This window comes from Amblyomma americanum, chromosome 8 (genome assembly GCF_052857255.1).
Source record: "Amblyomma americanum isolate KBUSLIRL-KWMA chromosome 8, ASM5285725v1, whole genome shotgun sequence".
NCBI lineage: Eukaryota > Metazoa > Arthropoda > Arachnida > Ixodida > Ixodidae > Amblyomma > Amblyomma americanum.
In genome coordinates, this window is record NC_135504.1 from 6,281,578 (window position 1) to 6,301,842 (window position 20,265).

At 42.8% G+C, this 20,265-nt stretch overlaps 2 protein-coding genes across 2 annotated transcripts in view; one reads left to right on the forward strand and one right to left on the reverse strand.

The window, feature by feature from the left end:
- Positions 1–2,873, reverse strand: part of LOC144100831 (uncharacterized) — a 45,403-nt gene extending 42,530 nt beyond the window's left edge. The window contains exon 1 of the mRNA XM_077633718.1: positions 2,716–2,873. The gene's annotated coding sequence lies outside the window, so the exon portion shown is untranslated. The remainder of the gene's footprint in view (positions 1–2,715) is intronic.
- A 7,875-nt stretch (positions 2,874–10,748) lies between these two features.
- LOC144101665 (uncharacterized) lies at positions 10,749–19,660 on the forward strand. The gene is made up of 9 exons (XM_077634800.1): positions 10,749–12,209; positions 13,049–13,087; positions 13,201–13,233; positions 14,080–14,179; positions 14,683–14,795; positions 15,451–15,495; positions 15,738–15,773; positions 16,436–16,601; positions 19,653–19,660. Exons 1-9 carry the CDS (start codon positions 10,806–10,808, stop codon positions 19,658–19,660), a joined length of 1,944 nt encoding a protein of 647 aa, XP_077490926.1. The 5' UTR covers positions 10,749–10,805.
- The last annotated feature ends 605 nt before the right edge of the window (positions 19,661–20,265 follow it).

Here is a 20,265-nt window from a genome sequence, read left to right on the forward strand (position 1 = left end):
CACAGGAAGAAATGCTAGACGACCTGCAGCAATTCTTTGACGTTAGTATTTCATTTATTTTTTTCATTGTATCAGCACTCACCTTTCGCCAAACGTTTTGTGGTAGTGTCTTAGTTATTATTGGTGGCATTCCGTAAATGAGTCATCATCATCACACTAACTACGTACACTACATCCTCTCTAATGTACCCTCCAATTAACCCTGTCCTGTGCCAGCTGTGGCCATTTTATCGGCGCAAACTCTATAATATCAGCCCACGTAACTTCCTGGCGTCCCACGCTGCGCTTCTCACTTCTCTTGCAACTCACTCCTTTACTGTTAACAGTTATCGCTTATCTTGCCTTCTCATTACATGCGGAGCCAATGATCGTATCCCGTCTTGATTTCAGCTATGATTTCTTAACTCGCGTTTGTTCTATCCCCTGCTCTACTCTCTTTGTCTCTTAACGTTACACCTGTAATCAAGTAAATCACTAACTTACACATAATGTTTATGACAAGGAGGGCATATAGGGGTTCTTAAAATCTGCTTAACACTTACTTGGGCCCCATTAGCTGTATTCTGCATTGATGAGTTCGGCATTTTGTTCTGATGCCTAAATGTGTAACGAAAATGTATCCTTGTAGAATGAATGGCAAGCATGTAGTTAACCGTTTAGATCACCCGATACTTTCCTCTTTATGTGAAACATAACGATGAACCACTCCTGGCTTTCGCTAAAAACCTCTTTCAAACACTTTCAAAGAACAGATAAGAGCAGAAAACGCGCCGCTTAGAAAACGTGATCATCCGGTCAAATACATTCTTCCTGCATTAAACTACGCCGCATTTGTGAGCTAACACGACTTTACAGATGTTTTGAGAAATAGCAAGTTCACGTGAAGTTCCCAATGTTTTTCTTGGCGTTCCAACACTGAGTTCTCGGTGCAATGTTCTTGCAGTGCATGTTTAACGAGTTGCCCACGATCACTGACCCTGTCGCTGCCTTCTTCAATCTGGAGGACTTCTCTCAACTGGTGCTCTCTGCACTCGAACTTCGTGAGTGATGCTTCGCCTTTTTTCGGACCCGCGTCTTTCGGGTCAGCAGCCAAGCAGCCAAGCACCATAACCACTGAGCCACCGCGGTGGCAGATTTAAACGTAAAACTCGCATGCTAACACTAGTGCAGGCTAGTTCGTCAACGAATGCAATGGGACAGTGTAAGTGCGTGGTCTATTGAATATTCTGAGCCATGGTGAAACCGACGTCCTAAAGGGAACGCCTGTAAGCACGCGAATTGCACGGAGGACACGCACTGATTTTACCGGAACAATATCCATCGTTACCATCATAACGGTTGCGATCATCGCATGTCAAATGTACCTTCTAGTAATGTGAGATTTACGCTTGTAATCATACGATAGACATAATGCAGGAAAAAACACGTGACATTGAGCGCTTAGAGTATAGTTTGTCACTTGTTGATCACTGTGTTATCTTCAGTTACCAAGCAGCGACTTGCAAGGGTGAGATCCCTCTCAATGGTTGCAAAATTGACGTTGGACAGCCCTACAGACAATAGATGGCAACTTCCACGTACGACCACATTTTTAATCGGGGCCCCTCATAAATAATTCCTAAAGGTGCGAAACGACCCTCCACCCCGTTGCGACACTAGGCAGCCAATCTGCATGCGTTGTCCTCATTGAAGAGCTTCTTCAACGCTCATCTTCAAATTACTTAAAAATGAGATACAGCGTGAGCGATCATCGTTGGTCACACCAGCTAGCCCAATCCGCCATCTTATTCATGTTTCCTTGTGTTATTAAGACGTGCAATTGACTTAACCATGGAACTATTCACTTTCGCAAAACCCCAAACATTACGCTCGGTCCCTATGGCTGCAAAGCAGCAGGTAAATGGTATTGGCATGTGATACACTATTCTCTTTAATCAAAAGTACAAGAGCTCTCGGTACCATTTCGAGGTGTAAATTATTGCTGTCCCGGAAAATTCCATTGTACGTCATTGACATGGTGTTACATATATTGGTAGCATATAAGAGGAGTCACGTTGCGAAGAGGAATCTCAGAGTACAAAAGCAAACTGGAATCCTGGCGCAGATTCAATAGGCAAAAAAATTCTTGCTCAGTATCGTAATGACACAGATCGGTAAAGATTTCCAACTTAAATATGATCTAAGAAAGCACAACCGCCTCTGGATATAAAACCAACATTTCGTTGCCCCGGTACAACGAATGTGTAGAAACACTCCTGCTGTCTGAGAACTGTCACTGACGGCAGAGCAGCTGTAACAGATTATCCGCCTATTATCGTCTCAATCCTATTTGAATCCTTTCCTACCCTACTCCTGATTCTAGTGCACCCTTTTATTCCTAATTTTCAAATCTTCGCTACTTTTATACGTTCTTTTGTTCTTTATTTGGTGCGATCTCTTTTTATGTGCATACTGTCTTTTTACATGCGGCAGCCTACTTCATGCCCGTTGCACAATATGTTTCTCAGTGCAGGCATCAACCCTTACCTAGCTGATACAGTGTGTCCAGCGGTAGTGTGTAAGTGATATACTGTAAGATATAAGGGCAGAATTATAAACAACATACCACAAGCACGTGATAGTTATCCTGCAATAGTTGTCCTTTTCACACCGCGCTCAAGTGGGCATCTCAGAGCGCGGTAATATCAAGAATACCCAGGGGAAAATCACTCCCACCTGTCTTGAATCGCAGCCGTCAACGTGAGCTCCGTAGCCAGGCTCCTCTGCTACCGGCTCAACTTCTCTTTGGAAGCCTGCACGCAGCCGGCCGTCTCCAACGGGGTTCGCTGCGGACCGCTGCTCAGCGTCTTCTTCCCTTCGTCCTTCACCGTGCGACAGGCAAGCCAATTTTCAAACTCCTTCGTTGTCTGGTCCCAGCCTGCGTTGAAGCTTTTTACGGTCGCTTCACTTCGTCGGCGCATCTCGAGGTAAAATTGCTACGTAGCCAGCTGCGGAGCATAAAGTCACCGCAGAGATTTTGTGTTTTGTTTCTTGAGGGCTATGACCTTATAATTTGCTTCTTAGGAGAATCGGTAGATGGAGGCATGTGCAATTTGAAGAGAGCTGTGCAGTGCCGCGCGCGAAGTTTGACACGTAGTGGCGGATATGCTACTGCAGAATGTTCGTATGAGTACGTATACGCATGCGTGTTCTCAGTAAATTTCACTAAAAATGTTGTGTGACCGTTATTTTATGTATTAGACACAGATTTTGGACTGCACATTCCTTTTTGCTACTTTCATACTTTTAAAATGCTTCCGAAACTACATTATCTTTGCTACTGTCTCAAAGCTTCAGTAGAGAACATTTTGGTGAAGTGCGCCAGCCCTCACCGTCATATACAGGTCCAGTATCCATGAAGTTGATGTAAAAGAAGGTGCTTAAATTTAAACGCGCTTGAGGAGCATGCAGTTCAGTTGCATTCTGGTTAATACACACTACTTCACTTCCAAAACCGTTGACTTCGTAGCAGCTTCACCAGGCCCTAAATGGAGCAACATTACATTGGAAAGTATGTGTTCTTGGGGGTTGGGGTTATATAAAATGCCCTTCAAGCGCACCCTTACGCCAAAAATTTTCCTTGAAAGATGCAAAGAGCATGGAAGAAAAACGGGTTCACACAGTCGTTTGTAATAAATTCAAGATCTTGCTGGCCGCTGGCTTTCTGCAACCAATCAGAGCAGCCGATGAGGAAACATCTCAACCGCTGTCCAATCAGTACGTCGAAGCAGGCAACACAGCCACCGCCGGCCGATCATTGTGCGCTTTTAATACGATAATATTTCCGATTTCGACCTCTGATTTGCAGCGCATGCCCTTTTTCTTTTATTTTTCGTTGCCATGAATGTTCATTAACTAACATCTCGTTCTATGTCTATGGTTTCAGTGCGTCGACAGGAGCTCCCTGGTGTGCTTCGAAGGCGAAGAGCTTAGCGTAAGTTGACGACCAGATAACTTTGGGGCATTATCATTGCACTGTTGTGCCCCTTATCTTTAACTATCTCTGGTAACTTTCCTGGCTATAATTTATGAGCATGAGCGATTGCACCATAAATGCAATATACTGAGTAATAGTCAATTTCTGGAATGACATTCACATTTTCAGAATGTTCCATTACGTAATTTTGAGTTTTCGTCTCTTTTGCTCCATCAGACACGGACACTAAAGCAGCTCTTCGTTGCCATGGCGGTAAGTTATAGTTGATATTGCTTATTTTTCACACGGCCTCGATCCACAGAAAGCTATTTTTTAGCCAAGCATGTGTCATCAGTTTGTCATCTGTCACCAAAATGTCAAGTGCAATTGAGCGTGATTTGTGGCAGCACCTCATTTTTTTGCCATTATCAAGCTCAAAAATGATCAGAGCCAGTAGACGATCAGCTCGAGAATAAGCGTCTACGCTTGAATAAATTAAGAGCAAGCAATTTTTTGCAAACTTGCCTTTCAAGAATGCAACATAATGGTAAAAAAAACAGCCTTATAGTACCTCGGTATCGCGAAAAATAAGACATAAAAGGCGCTGAGTCCATGTCGGATGGGAATTTGTGTTTTTCGGTCTAAAAAATCACAATGAGCGATGTGGCGAAAATATTCGAGAGTGTACAGAAGGGGCCAACTGCATTTCTACACAAAACCACGCCGTGTAAATCAATGTCCCGACGATATATCTGTCATTGCAGTGTGCCTTCGAAGGTGCCCCGACGTCCTTGCAACCTCGTCTTGCACGCCACCTGGCGTGCCCGCTGGTCGAACTACTAAGGCTCGCCCTGCGGCAGTTTTCCGAAGTGCTCACCTGGCCCCTTTTCGCTGCGCAGATTCGGGACTCAGTCGAACAGCTGGCCACGCTGCTGCTTCACTTGGCCAGCTGCCAGAACGGTTAGACAACAGTCACTTGCATTGTACCTGAACACGTGGACACGCTCGCCAAAATAAGGCGTCCGTAGAACTCGGCAGTTGAGCATAACCGCGAAAATAAGAGGACAGTTTTGGTAGCATTCCTTTCTATTTGGGAACATTGAAATTTTCATTTTGGTACTGTAAACGATCTGCCACTTTCTTCACTCATGTCATCTATTGTACAAGTGAGGCCGAGGATGGAGGGACTTAATATGAGGAAATGAAAGGTAAAGTGAGTCTCACTTAAGGTGGGCACCTTAGCGAGACCTTGAGAGAATGGATGAAGGAGGAAGTGAAAGCAAGCGAGTATATCCTACCTGAACAATGGAGTTGCAGTTATCCATTGCGTACTTCGAAGGCGCCTGTGGTCTACTCGCACAGGTAGCGCCTCCTTTCTGGCTGTCTTTGACGTGTAACAAGCTTAAGGGTTTTCGAATGGTATTTGCTGTATAATATAATGGTCCGGATTTGTCGGCTGTAATGTGAATGGGCACTGGATAGCATGCGGATGATTGCAATGTATGCTGAAGCAACAAATATCTATGCTTGCGCACGGTGGAATAATTGCGGACGCAGCATGTTTCATTAAGCTACTCAAGATACAGAAATTTTGACTTGAGAAACAATTTGCGGTTTTAGTGACGTTTTCTTTAGTTTAAACATCATAACTGCCCATCAAACTAGACAGATTTTTGCGTTCCACTTAAACGAGGGCTTTCTTGCGTTACTCTGATTTACAACGTCTCGTCGGCAAATTTTTATAACTTTTCTGTATTGCGTAATGTATGTGTATTGTGTAATGACCGTCACAAGTCGACAAGTCACAAGACGACAAGTCGATGGCAATGAAACAGTTTCACAAAATCTACTGTAGTGGAAGCTGTAAATTCAATGTAATTACTTCAAATATATTGAATTATGTCTAAAGAAAACACAAATACGGTAAAATACTGCAAACACTTCAATAATCAATGTGTAATCATCCTTATCATCCTGACCAACACAAGCTTGGCTACGGCCTTTTCCAAATCTTTCCAATTAACCATGTGCTGGGCCAGCCGTAGACATCTCACTCCCGCTAACTTCATAAACGCAATTTACATCTAAACACATTACTACATTAACAGGAAAGTTGTAGGAAGCAAAAAATTATGGATGTCACTATAAGGAATACAAAGAAAAGCCGCTTAGAATTCCTTGAAAGGAGTCTGATTGTTATCTTATCTCGTCACGTTGTTCAGAAAGGCACAATGTCGCCACATGGTGAAAATGAAAACTGCAGTCTACCCACTGTAAGTCAGGAAACAGTTCGTATTGCAAATATATTGTATCTGCATCGGAGGCCGCACGGCTGCATGAGTAAACGACTATAGAGCCATATTCATGAAGCAGAAAGCAATAACAACTCATTCTTCATCAGTTTGCTTGCTTCAGTGGGCGCTAGGCCTTTCTGCATTACAGCAAGGAATAGAATGAAGCTGGTGTCAATCAACAATGTCAGAGTGTGACAGCAAAGACTTAAATTATAAGATGCGCTCTGCAATGCGTGGTTGTTAATTTGATTATAATCAAAACTAGAGTCATTCTGCAAGAAAACATCCAGGAGAACGGTTACAATATATAAATATTTCTCCAAACGGTAGCACCTGCCTATGCTGTTCTGCCGCCTTATCTCATGAAAAAGCCGGTCATATTGCTCAGCCATTTTGAATAAAACTCTTATAATGATGTCAACTGCTCATGTACCTCCAAGCCTTTTCGTGAATAAGAACTCGCTGTTGAAACCGTACAAAAAATGTACGTTATACTGTAACGGTCTCACAAACAGGCTAACGTTTCCTGGTTAGCTCGCTCGCGTTCACACTAATAAGTTCCCTGTCAATCATCGTGAATGGTTTCGACACGTTTCCGTCGCTTTGACACACCTGTGACAGCGTGTTACACAAACCGATCTGCGCGCTCACTCTGCACAGCGAATAACTAGGACGTTACAGCCCTAATGGGTGTTCAGCTGTCAAAAATTGTTAAAGGGACCCTTGAACACAGAGAATTGTCGCTATCAGGATAGAAAAAAAGCTAGCCAGCAGAATAGCTGAAGTACGCATCAAATGAGGGCTACCTTTTTAATTTCCTTAAAATTTAGAACACGTATAAAAATATTACACCGCGGGTCACTGAAATATTTTCTTTATTTATACCTAAGATAACTGCAGCGCCCTAAGCCATTATTTCATAAGGAAGTTTGCATAAGGTATAGAACAAAACTATACAGTGGCAAAAAAGAATAAAAATATGCAATCTTAAGTTTATCAACAAAAATGGGAACCACGTGCACAAGCCATTAGACCCCGAAAACACAGCCCGACGCGACACTTCAGTTTGGCATTGAATAACTCTATGGCGATTGATTTCATTGGTTGATGGTGTGCGGAAAAAATGAGCCATTAAAGACGTCATTTCAACAATTAATTTATCTTATTTTCTATTGATGACCACGCCTTGTATACGTAAAATGATGATCAAAAAGTTAGTTTTCCTGCCTACTTTAACTGTGCCGAAACAAATCATCGGAGACACCTCCAACCGCATGTTTTTTTTTTTTCTGCGTCTGCTTAACAGTGCCCGTCTCAACCTACCCTTAAGTAACGTAACCCTGGAAGTAAAAAATACAATTATTAAGAACAATCCGAGCGACGTGGTATTGTCTGTGTTGAACTATATAAAAAAGAATTTTAGTTTGCGGGCTCCAGCAAGAAAGGCATACTCTAATTCCGACCGTACGCTAGTATAGCAGCTCTCTAATTTTGGGAGGTGCAGACGTTATTTTACGTTTCATAAAGTTAGAGATTTCGCAAGCTATTGCTGATATATAGTCACCATGCTTAGATCAAGTTAGTGTAGATCAAACATAAACCCCAAGGTATTCATGCTCGCTCACTCCAAACATCTGTACAGTATATAATGTATAATCAAGCAGGTATGAATTGAATTTACCTGTGAAGGAGACGAATTGACTTATAGAGGTTCAGAGACATTTGTCACTAAAAAAACTAGTACCATGTGCACTGCAAATGGCGTTGTAGGCAATCATGGTGAAAGGAACACTTTATGGCATGGTAAATACCAGAATGACTCACATACACAGGCATTTTTCGTAAGACATCTTGAGCAATATCATTGACGTAAACCAGAAACAGCAAATACCCTAAACAGGCCCTTGCGGGACTCTCGAAAGTAACAGTAACAGAGCCAGGCTGTGGGCCAGTAATTTCTACGTATTGCATACGATCATGCAGATAACATTGAATTCAATCAACTAGCAAGGGTGTGAAGACGAAGAAATAATAGGTTATCTAACAGAAAAGCATGGGGAACTGAATAAGCTAGCTTTTTAAAGTCTAGAAATACGCAGGCAATCGGCACATCAAGTTGAAACAAGAACAAAAAACAAGATCGTTAGGTGAGGTTAAAAGAAGACAATAAATTAAAATAAAAGCAACGCCTTAATTTATGAAGCCTAAGCTATCCTAACGAAAAGACTAATTCGGCCAGATGCAAGCTCTACCTAAAGCAATACCTTTAGTGCTGATTTAGTTTTCTTGCTGTAGGCCCCCACAGTGGGTAAAGCACAAACCTGAACGCTTTTATTATGATTCGACTAATATACAGCATACTAGACTAAACCGTGGCAGATAACATGTTTACTTGAAAGCTTACTTAAGCTTTTTACGATTGCAATAAACAAACATTTATGGGAAATATTTAAATTTCATTAAGGGGTTCAAATCTTCTTTAATGGAAAGAATCGCAGTCCATTTATCTGCATTTCTCTGTGTTCGAGTTTGTGTACTGTTATCACAGTTCTTAATAACCCTTCATATCATGCTCCTTGCTGGCAGACATGGTTGAGAACATTAGACTGAACAGAACTTTTTATGACAATTCATAAGGCTTGATTTTCGTGCATTGTATTTTCCGGTGCTTGAATTCTCGCGCATGCAAAGTGCTTTATTTGCAGTGCGGTACAGTTTTTAAAGCGACCTGCGTGCCATTCTGAATTAGGAACGCAGGCGGTGCTACCATGCACGACTAGCCTTAGGCTCTTTCTTTAAGTGCGCAGGCAAGGAACATAGGCTTACAAGCTGAGCCTTTTTCCTCCGCAAGTTCAGCATGAGGTGTAATATGCAGAAAAAAGCTGACGTTGAGATTCTACTTTCGCAAACTCATGTCTTGATATCAGTGATTTAGCAGCACCCATCTTAAAATAACGCAACATACATCGTATCCTGATTTGTGCACTTCCACTTGACAGCGTAAAAGTAAACTTTCTTTAGTTCACCTGCACAGCAGCCTTAGTTGGATGAGCTTTTTGTGAAAACATCGTTATGTGTGAACCTAAAATTTTTGCGCTGTGTACATTGTGGCCCTTTACCTTATTGTGCATTACTCGTTTTAGAAATGCGCGTTTTGAAATAGAGTTTGAGTAGTGTAAGGTGTCCTTTTTAGCTAAATTTCTAGTACTTCTCAAGCTTGAAATTTCAGCTCAGGGGGCGTTACTGTATTTGTAACCAAACAATGCTGATGGCTTCATGCAGCTAACAATGACATGAACATCGGCGCGACAATGCTGTAAGCGTCTCCTTTCGATTTGAAGTATTTTACGCTGATCAAGATTGTAAAAGCTCATTTTCGAAACCAATCCAGAGAAGCCAAACGTCATTTTAGAAACGTGAAGTAGGAGAAAGCGCCACAGGCGTATGGAATTATATACATCCTATAGAACCGCGCCCATCATCTGGCTTAACAGAAATTATGCTGGTCCAGGCGTCCATGTCAGCATTCTCTTCGCAGTGTTATATAATTATCTGTTGGAGCTCACTTTGCTGCATGGCTGCACCAGTATTGTTGGGTCGTCGTTTCTTTATTTCATGGAAGGTTACCGATGACTGCAGAACTTGCACTCGTGAATACCTTTTGGATTCAAATATATCCCATTTGTACAGGCAATTTGTTGCTTTGTTCTTTAATGTATTGGTAGTTCGCTATTTTGGCCGAATTGTTTTGCCTTTTGTACGTGTGGTAGAAGAAATAAAAGGTTTGTAACAAATTTTCTTGATTGTCTGTTTGAGGGAAAGGCAAAAAAAATAATCAAAATCTTTTCGCGATCTTCGTGATACTTCGCCATTCTTTTTCAGGAACGACCCCCACGACAAGCAGCACTGCAAATACTATGTCGACGCTGCCAGCTTCGTCAATGAAAGAGGACCAAGGCTCAACTACGAACGCAGTTTCAACGAGGTCTGCTTTATCTGATCCCACTTCCACTGCAGTCAGCAGCTCTTCAAGCGCAACTGGAAGTGCTCTGAACTGGAACGAAACAACCACTGCCGCGAACACAAGCGCTGCAGCGACGTCGGCATCGGTTCGAACTGCGACAATGCTTTCAACTCCTACCCCTGCGCCTACAACTACTTCTTCTGAGGCAATAACAAACATTACGTCAATAAGCACTGTGATTTTTTCTACAAATGTGACTACGGTGGCAACAAATTCTGAGTCTACAAGTTCGACAGTTATATTAGCAACAATTTCTAGTCCAGATGAAAGCTCATCGTCGGCCAACTCGAGCCCTACTTTGCCAGCTATGGGAACTTCGGGCTTCTTGACTGGAGAGCAAGAGAATAGCACCAATTCCGGAAATACCGGCATTTCAATAAACGTGACTACAGTGTCAACTAATTCTGACTCTACAAGTTCAATAAATACATTTTCCACCACATCAAGTCCAGAGGGAAGCTTATCGACGACAAATACTGGGCCAGCTGGGACAAGTTTTGGCACATCAGGCTCTATAACAGCAGCACAAGAAATGGGAACCAATTCCGGAAATGCTACCCATTCAACGACACCTGCGCAACCTGAAGAAACTTCTAATTTTCCAACGACGATTAACGCCACTGTCTCTGTTACTACAAATGCAGGCGTAACGACGTCACGATCACCAACACTCTCATCGAGCGCTGCACCATCTGATGAATCACCGACGATATTAGGATCATCACCAGAAATACCTTCACTAACGCCAATGTCATCAACGATGTTGTCGACATCACCACCAATTGCGACACAAACGTCATCATCGAGTATATCAGAAGCGATGCCATCGTCTCTGCCAACGCCTCCACAAGAATCAACGCCTGGTGCAATCACCGCCTCTGCAGAAAGTAGCGAGCAGACAAGGGACGAACCAGGCAGCACGGCGTCGGTGACGGTTTCTACGCGATCCGGTAGCACACCCACGAATACGTTAACAGCTCAAACAAACCTTGTGACAACTGTCGGAACTGGCACGTCCGGGCAGGCTGATCCATCATCCATTCCTGAAGGCACTTCATCGACATCGCCATCATTCACTCAGCTGTCGTCCACGGTGGCAGGTTCCACAATGACACAAACGGGCGATGACAGGTATAATACTACCAGCACGCAACAGTATTCAACGTCACAGAGTACGGTATTCAGTGGGACAGCGCCAGCAATTAGCACAGCCACTGATATAACTAACGTGAGTAGAGCGTCTGTGATGACAGACAGCGCTACAAGCGCACAGTCGGGGACGACGTCATCCCGGCTTAGCAATGAGACAGTCAGCTCTGGAGCAAGTACGCCGGAAAACGCCGGAACAACCACAGTGTTGACGTCTCCTTTAACTGCAATAAGCAATGTTGGAGACGACCCTGCACAAACTTCGCCTTCTTCGATGCCGATCACTAGCACTATTCTGAACACGTCATCTCAGAGCTCAACCAACCGTGGTATTACGTCGAGCGAAAGTGGTTCCACGTCTCCTGCAGGGTCAACACAAAGCGAAGCTGAAATTACAACAGCAGACAGACGTCCGACGTCTTCAAGTAACTCAAGCAGCCCTGTTTCCTCAGCAAGCACAGTGTCAGAGGCACCTTCCTCATCTTCTTCTACAACGCTTGTTTTTGATACAAGTGCTAGCAGTCCCACCTTCACTTCTAACTCCGACGCTTCACCTACTGGAACGACTACTGCCAACGAAACTAACTTTACCTCGCTACTTTCCACGACACCCTCATTGACGTCAACAGAAAGCTCCTCGAGTACCATCTCCTCTACGCAAGATATCGATGAACCGGTGATACAGACGACTACTATGTCTACATATGTGACATCTGTAGGTCCGACAACTAGCTCTTCAGAGTCGTGCGTTGACATCGCACTCCCAAACATCTTCGGCCTCGACACGGTAATTCCTTTTATTGACTAGAAAACAATATTGTCGAAGTGTTTCAGATTCAGCTCTTTTTGTAACAAGTCCGACTTCACTGCAGTTTCAGTTAATTTCAAAAATAGAAGAGTGTGTCTTTAAAGAAAGGCGATAAATTTGTGCGTGAGCAGTTTCGTTTGTACTCCTACCACAATCCGGGGTAGGCATAAAAATAACGCTTGATAAAGCTACTGTCGCAATAGAGACAACTGCAAATTTAAGTATGCATAGTATAATTAGCACGTAACGGGAGCACGAATTTAAGGACAAAATTACTTTTAATGCAATCGTCTTGAATAGTGGAACTGGTTAGAACTGTTTTAGAATGAACAGAAAACAATAGGTCGGCGCTGGCTGCTGAGTCTGATAGATGATAACCGGTTGCTAACTAGCGTAGTGATGGCAAACTTACTTTATGTTCTAGGGATATATATGCATTCTTGAGCACCCAGTTTAAGTTGCAGTTTAAAAGTCAGGAGTCGGTCACCTGATTTGTGAGCCCTTCGGTACATTTAAGAAGACACCAATGGAATCTGCTAAGAAATTGATGATCTCTCTGCTTCACTGATTAAGACTAAAAAAATTGGCCAAGAAAAAAGCAAGCGAACCACTAAGGACCAAGAACGTGGCACTAGCGTCGGTCCTAGGTTCTCTTCCTCGAGTTCTTGTACCGGAATCCTTTTCCTAAGCATGCGAAAAACAGCTCGACAACACAGTGTTTAGAGACAGTCAGAATCAACTCAATTACGAGAAACAGAGCTTGAGGCTTGTGCTCAGCACTGCTGTTTGTCATGAATAAGCTTTCTTTCTTGTTCCAGTGCCTCGGGGCTGCACTTGATGCTTGCTCTACTGACAACGTAAGTTCGCGGTACGCGTTTCTTACTAGCATGGGGCAGTCTACTCCTGCCAGCGTTGCCAGAGTGAGAACGGGAGCAGAGAAAAAAAAAACTTTTTTTATTTCATTTACTAGGACGCTTACGAAGGCGCCGGAAAAGTTGTGAGGGTAAGTATAACGCTCTCAGTTTGTGAGAGGAAAATATGTAGCATATTTCGAAGTAGGATGTGGCGTCTTCGTGTTACGGCCTAATTGCAATAATCGGTGGCACCACTGAAAAGCCGCTCTGTAGCTATTATCTTGCTCCCACCGACAAATCATGGCATTAACATTTTGGGGAGGCAGTAAAAAAGAATATCCTATGTTGCAGGCTAAATAAAAGTGAACCAGCCGATTTGCATATGTCAATGGGTGCTCGGCTCTGCATGTGTCTAAATGCACTTGTCTGTGCATTTGACGCACAATTAATTTCTTTGAGTGCCCTCTTGTTTTTATCTCCTAACCATTGTCAGCTGATGACATGAGTGGTTTCGATGAAAATGGGCTGCGACAGAATCTATTGAATAAATATGAGGCGATAAGAAGCTAGGAATTAAAAAAGGTTTATCACCAACAGTAGCTGATGACGGAAGGCCGAAATTCAGCATCGTAAAAACCATCATGTACGTAAAACCCCGAACAGCGGCATTTAAGGTATTGAAAATAAATAAATAAAAATTGGGAGTTCACAGACGACACTTACTAGCGTCCTCAGATGCTGATGAGACAAACTTTTTTCTGCGGCCTGCAATCTCAGCGATACCTGCGGGTTCCTTAAAACTTTTTTCTCGTGTGTGGAGTAAGGCGACCAAAAATATGTTCTCGAATATTCCTACGCTTACAGAAATTTAGATACCGGTAACTTCATAAAGAAACAAGTGCAGGTATTTTTTCATCCTTCAGCGAAACCTAGTAGCCAGCATAGAACACTATTGTGACCATTTTGACTAACATGAAGCTATAATTCTCTTTCAGTGCACAATCAGGGTGCTGAGCGCGAGCCTTAGTCTTCAATGTGTGCTTGCAGCAGTGAAAGACCTCATCATCGCAGCATTTAGTAGATTTAACGACGAAGGTAATGTCAAAATGTTTCACACTACACTCAAATATTCTTATCATCGGCAGAAGAAACCACCTGATTGGGGAATTTTTGACCCGGAGAGAGTGGTTGTCTAAAGTCGCGATCACAAATAATCTGAATTTCACTTCTTACAAGTTGCATCCCGTCTCTGATGGTGCTAGGCCTCGAGGTTTCCTTTGCAGCATAGCTTTGAGTAGCGTATGCGACACGTCGAGCGCAAATTATTGCTCGAAATTGCAGTCTCTTAAAAGAAGACGGAGAAAAACACAAGACATGGCAGCCTATTTTCACGGTATCCCGGTGGACATTTTGCTAACCAATATTACCTAGCTGCTCGGGTCGTATTGATCTTTCAGTCATTTATATTTATTTCCACATACTGCACTGCATAAGGCTATTACGTAGGCTCGTTGATGAAGGTAAAAGCGTATATATATTTACTTTCCATAATTTTCATGGGTGTCAACCATAAAGTGCACATTGATATATATTTCTAGGAGATGACAGCCTTTCATCTGTGCTCAGTCGGTTCACGTGCGAGAACATGGTCTTAGATGGTGAATCATGCAACGGAAATATTCAGATGACATTTCCTAGGAGATTTTCGCAGGTAAGCAAGAACGATATTTCTGTCCAACGAACTGAATGTGGTACATGTTTGTTCCTCTAATAATTTTCTTCGATCACTGATATAAATATCAAGCTCATGTTCAGAAATGGGAACCAAACACATGACGGAAAAATTCGTCGCTGCTGTTGAGAATGTCATAGTATGGTTTGACTTTCCGCATACATACAAAGTACATCGAAGAATGAGTGACCTCCTTACGCATTCACTTTCTCACGAAAAGTCAGAACGCACTCATTAGAGGTCAGAAAACGAACTTCTCACTGATGTATCATAATCATAATAGCGGTAAACGCGTATTCAGGAATATCTCGACTATACTTTGTAATTCTTTGAACCCGATGCTGTGCCTTATTGCATATGCCCTTAGGCTACCGTGCAAGATGTCGCGGATTTGAAACCGGCCGAATCGGCAGTATTTCGGTTGAAAAGTAAAAACTACGGTGCAATGGACTTTGATACTGAGTCTATCATAACTTCAGAGCCATCAAACAAAGTAGCCCTTCTGTTTGTCGGAGTTCAAGATTTCGGTACAGGCTGATCAAACTGATTCGGTTCAAATTATGCCCAACGGCAAGCTTAATTACCAGCATGCAGAAGCCCATCAAATTGTCTGACTTGTTTTGTTTTCATACAGTGCGGCAATGGTACCCGACTGTGCAGCGGACAGGAGCCTGTTCAGGTGAGCCATTTTGCTTACGTCATGCCAATAATTCGCACAGCTTCTGTAAGCTCTCATTGGCTGTGATGTTTTTCTTAAAATCAAAGCACTAACGCAATACTTCGAAGTAGAGATACCTTTGTAGTGCGATTCATGTTTGCAATCAGCATGCTTATAACCTTATAAAAAGTGGAGAGCCCAATACTGTATTTAAGATACTCGCTCATACATGTGTCAAATTATTCCTTTATGTTTGTGTGCAGGAACCCTTGGTCTCCTCGTCGTTAGACCAGGTGAAGGTAAATATTTTTCTCAATTGAGCTGCATACAATGTAATTTACAGCTTTATTTTCCTCTTTGGTAGCACGCAGATAATTAATCTGATTACCGTTATCAGGTCAACATGATGTCAGTTTTGCTTGAGCACATCTATCCCGACCCTCCTATTTTCAACGCGACCTTCTATTCCCTAAAAACTTTGAACTGGTGAATAACATGACTTGCCTGCGTGTGATTATGAAAAGGTCTTGCAGTATGTTTGAATATTAGTTATTGCATGCTAGACGTTTTTCAACTTCAGTAATTTTTGACGGAAGTATTGTGATAAAGTTATTTCAGCCAAAAATCGCACTTTCATACCACTGAATACATCACCTATTATTTTTCATACTTAAAGTTTGAAATACACTTATTGAGAGCCTATTAATTACTGCAGTGCACCACCTGATATGAGCAGACAAAATGCACTTACACGGTGGAACTTAAGTTGGCATAAAAGAGCTTTAAGCATCTTGAAATGCGCAAATTAACATACCAAAAGGACGAAATTTGGCCGAGCATACATTTCAGCAGCACGAGCTACTCGGGCGAAAGAAAACAATACAAAACGCCACCGCTGTAAACAGTGAGCGCTCATGTTTTCCAGTCTTGTTCGTTGTCTTTGCCGTCTTTTTCTTTGCAGTGCATTCTGGTGGCGATCCTGGGCGACGCCCCTCCCACCGTCCTGTCAGGAATCCTGTGCGAGGTGTCTTCCGTGCTAGCCCAGAAGGTTCGCCAGCTGCCCTTCTTCAGCTTCCTACGAACCCTGCTCAATCCAATTCTCCAGCTGCTCAGGAGGATTGTCGGATGTAAGTACGGGTGGAGAGCAGCAGTGGATAGTCTAATACAGGGACACCGGATCAGGGAGGCGGTCACCCACCCCGACATTTTTCCAGACGAAGCGCTCGCCCCCTTCCTGCCAGTCTCCAACTGCTTTGCATACAGATCAGATTTCTGACAAGCGCCTCATTTCTAGGACACTATTAATTTAATAGTGCAAATTGTATAGTGCAAAATAATAATAATAATAATAATAATAATAATAATAATAATAATAATAATAATAATAATAATAATAATATAATAATAATAATAATAATAATAATAATAATAATAATAATAATAATAATAATAATAATAATAATAATAATAATAATTGGTTTTTTGGGGGAAAGGAAATGTCGCAGTATCTGTCTCATATATCTTTGAACACCTGAACCGCGCCGTAAGGGAAGGGATAAAGGAGGGAGTGAAAGAAGAAAGGAAGAATAGGTGCCGTAGTGGAGGGCTCCGGAATAATTTCGACCACCTGGGGATCTTTAGCGTGCACTGACATCGCACAGCACACGGGCGCCTTGGCGTTTTTCCTCCATAAAAACGCAGCCGCCGCGGTCGGGTTCGAACCCGGATACTCCGGATCAGTAGTCGAGCGCCCTAACCACTGAGCCACCGCGGCGGGGCTGCAAAATAATTGAACAGTGCAAAATAATTGAGTAGTTCAAAATAAGATAATTTTAAACAAAAATAAAAAAGTTCAAAGTATATAAAACTTAGAATAAATAAACAAATAAAACAAATTTGAAGTCTTGCCCTACCCACTCAAGAAAAACTTCTGAAGTCCTCGTTCTAATTTTAATGCGCCCATTCACCAGCAAGGCAGCACCTGAACTAGTGGCGACCAACTATCGCTCTTTTACAGCGAAGAGCTGTTAAAGAGAGGTCGTCCGCGAAGCTCTTCATGAATAGCAGCCCGTGAATAGCAGCCCATTTTTTTTTATTGCGTTGCGCGAGTGCAACGCAGCACCAGTGCTCCTCGCGCGCCCGTGCCGCTTCGTCTTCTTCGAGGCTCAGAGCGAAGGCTACGCAAGGCATGCAGGCCCCGCGCTAAGGCAGACGCCGCACCGCCGGATCAGCGAATCAGCAGCAGTCGACCACCGAGAGGCGCCTTGCTCGCTAGCATGAGAAGAAGCTTCGGAAATGGCGACGTTCAGCCGAGCGTGAGACGTAAGGGTGCGCGGTAAAACCGAACATCGTCGCCCGAAAGAGCACAGTTTATGTTAGGGAACATCGCAACTATAAGATAGAATCTGCGATTCGCTGAAGACATTGCCTTGCTAAGTCACTCAGGAGGTGAACTGCAAATCATGATCAATGAGGTAGACAGGCAGAGCAGAACGCTGGGTCTAAGAATTAACATGCAGAAAACCAAATTAACGTTCAACAGTCTAGCAAGGAAACAACAGTTCACAATTGGCAGTGAGCGCCTGGAAGGGGTAAAGAATTACGTCTACTTAGGGGAGGTAGTGACAGCTGATTCGGATCATGAGAGGGAGATAACTAGAAGGATAAGAATGGGGTGGAGCGCATATGCAGGTTCTCTCAGATCATGAGTGGCAGTTTACCAATTTTCCTCAAGAGAAAAGTGTACAACAGCTTTATCTTACCGGTACTCACCTACGGGGCAGAAACGTGGAGGCTAACGAAAAGAGTTCAGCTTAAGTTAAGGACAAAACAGCGAGCCATGGAAAGAAAAATGATATGTGTAACGTTAAGAGACCGGAAGCGGGCAGAGTGTATGAAGGAACAAACGCAGGTTAATGACATCTTAGTCGAAATAAAGAGGAAGAAATGGGCTTGGACAGGGCATGTAATGCGAAGGAAAGATAAGCGCTGGTCCTTAAGGGTAACGGAGTGTATTCCAAAAGAAAGTAAGCGTAGCAGGGGGCGGCAGAAGGTTAGGTGGCCGGATGAGATTAAGAAGTTTGCAGGCATAGGGTGGATGCAGCTGACAAAGGACAGGGTTAATTGGAGAGACATGGGAGAGGCCTTTGCCCTGCAGTGGGGGTAGCCAGGCTGATGATGATGATGATGATGATAAGATGGAAGCATCCGGACTTCCCCTTGACCGTGCGTGGACTGTCGATGGAGTCACCGCCTGCTATATGTATGCTAACGGATGAACAGCATGCTCGAAAAGTATAAAGATATCGAAACGTCACCGACGGGATTAGTTTCTAATGAAATGGTTATGTTAACAGTAGGTTAACCATTGTATTTTTTCATCTCAGCTACGTTGATTGGGACATGACAATATTTTAAGAGGAAGATTGGAACGGTTGTTTTAAAGCATGTGCACTTAACGCTAAAACGTCCATGCACCTTCTGCCTAAAGTATACAGGCCAGTGTAGTTTGATTACTAGTAGTAGGATCCTTGTAAACACCCTGGAAGTATAATTCTTTTCAGTGGACACGAGGATAATTCCTCCTGTCGACCAAGGTAAAGAAGCGCTGGAAATAGTAAGCTACCCGTGCTGAATGGCCGATAAGGAAGCCAGGTAGAGTGCATACCTTTCACAAATGCTCTATGTGTGACAACTGTAATTTAACATATCATGCTCTCGTCCATTATTGCTGGCAAAAGATAAGCCCACTACAATCCCCTTGCGTCGCAATCAAGAAGGTAACAAGCAGGAAGAAGATGTCCTCTTCACCACTTTTCTTACATGTTCATCTGGTGTTGCACTCTTCCTTTAGCAGCAAAGGCGAAAACATTTTGTAGTTCACTCAATTCTCAATAATTACTTCATTGTAGAGAAGAGACAGAACAATACTGGACGGAACTTCATTTTACCTTTGAATTTGTAAGCTCCCTCTTTGTGTCACATTTTATATTGTCACAAATATTCCTACGGATATTAGTCTACTTCTACCAATGCTGCCCATTTCGCACAAAGTTTTTCTTGGAGCAAAAAGGTACATGTCACATGGTTAGCATCCTGCAGGAAGCTTGAATTAATATTTATCTGTTCGCTGCAGAAAAGCATCATTTTACATTAACTTTCTTTTTTTTTTATTTCAGGCAGCTGATAAGTGCCCAGGAGTCATCAGCCGTTGTTTCCTGTTGGGTGCCGTAATGGGAATGGAAACCAGCCTGCAACAGAAAATACATGCACTGTCATCTCATTAAATGACGTCAGAAAACGTGTCACTTTAAACACTATTTCTTTTTAGTTTTTATATTAAATTTTACTAACGTTTTATACTCAAGGAAGAGTATGGCTGCCGACGTAAGTAGTACACACTGTTTTGTTTCATGTGCAATACTCCCTGTTGAAGCGGAAATCAGCAAACTTTGTGTGCTCGCGAGAACGTCCACCAACAATGTTTTGATATGGGCGAAAGCCTGCACTTTCTGCGCCTCCCAGTTTTCCTCAGACACCATGTAACTGCGTTTAGATGGAAGCAGCGGGGTTCCTTTTCTTCTGCCTGCACGTTTTGCGTGAGCTTTAAAGATTCGACCAATTTCTGGCCTATTAGAATCACTTCAATGTAACATTGCTAAAAGTCAAACCTTATAAAACGCAAACTTTTGAGGTCGTAGCATGACTGAAATGACGTTATGACATATGGGCATGTAAAGTAAATTAATTTCGCTGAAAACAAAATTGGTGTAATTAGTTGCGAATGAGATA

What these genes read in the sequence shown, in the direction of transcription:
- LOC144101665 (XM_077634800.1), top strand. Translation starts at nt 10,806, where the DNA reads ATGGGAACCAATTCCGGAAATGCTACCCATTCAACGACACCTGCGCAA. An exon ending in ACATCTTCGGCCTCGACACG is followed by an intron (nt 12,210 to 13,048) that starts GTAATTCCTTTT and finishes TTCTTGTTCCAG; the next exon opens with TGCCTCGGGGCTGCACTTGA. An exon ending in TAGTAGATTTAACGACGAAG is followed by an intron (nt 14,180 to 14,682) that starts GTAATGTCAAAA and finishes ATATATTTCTAG; the next exon opens with GAGATGACAGCCTTTCATCT.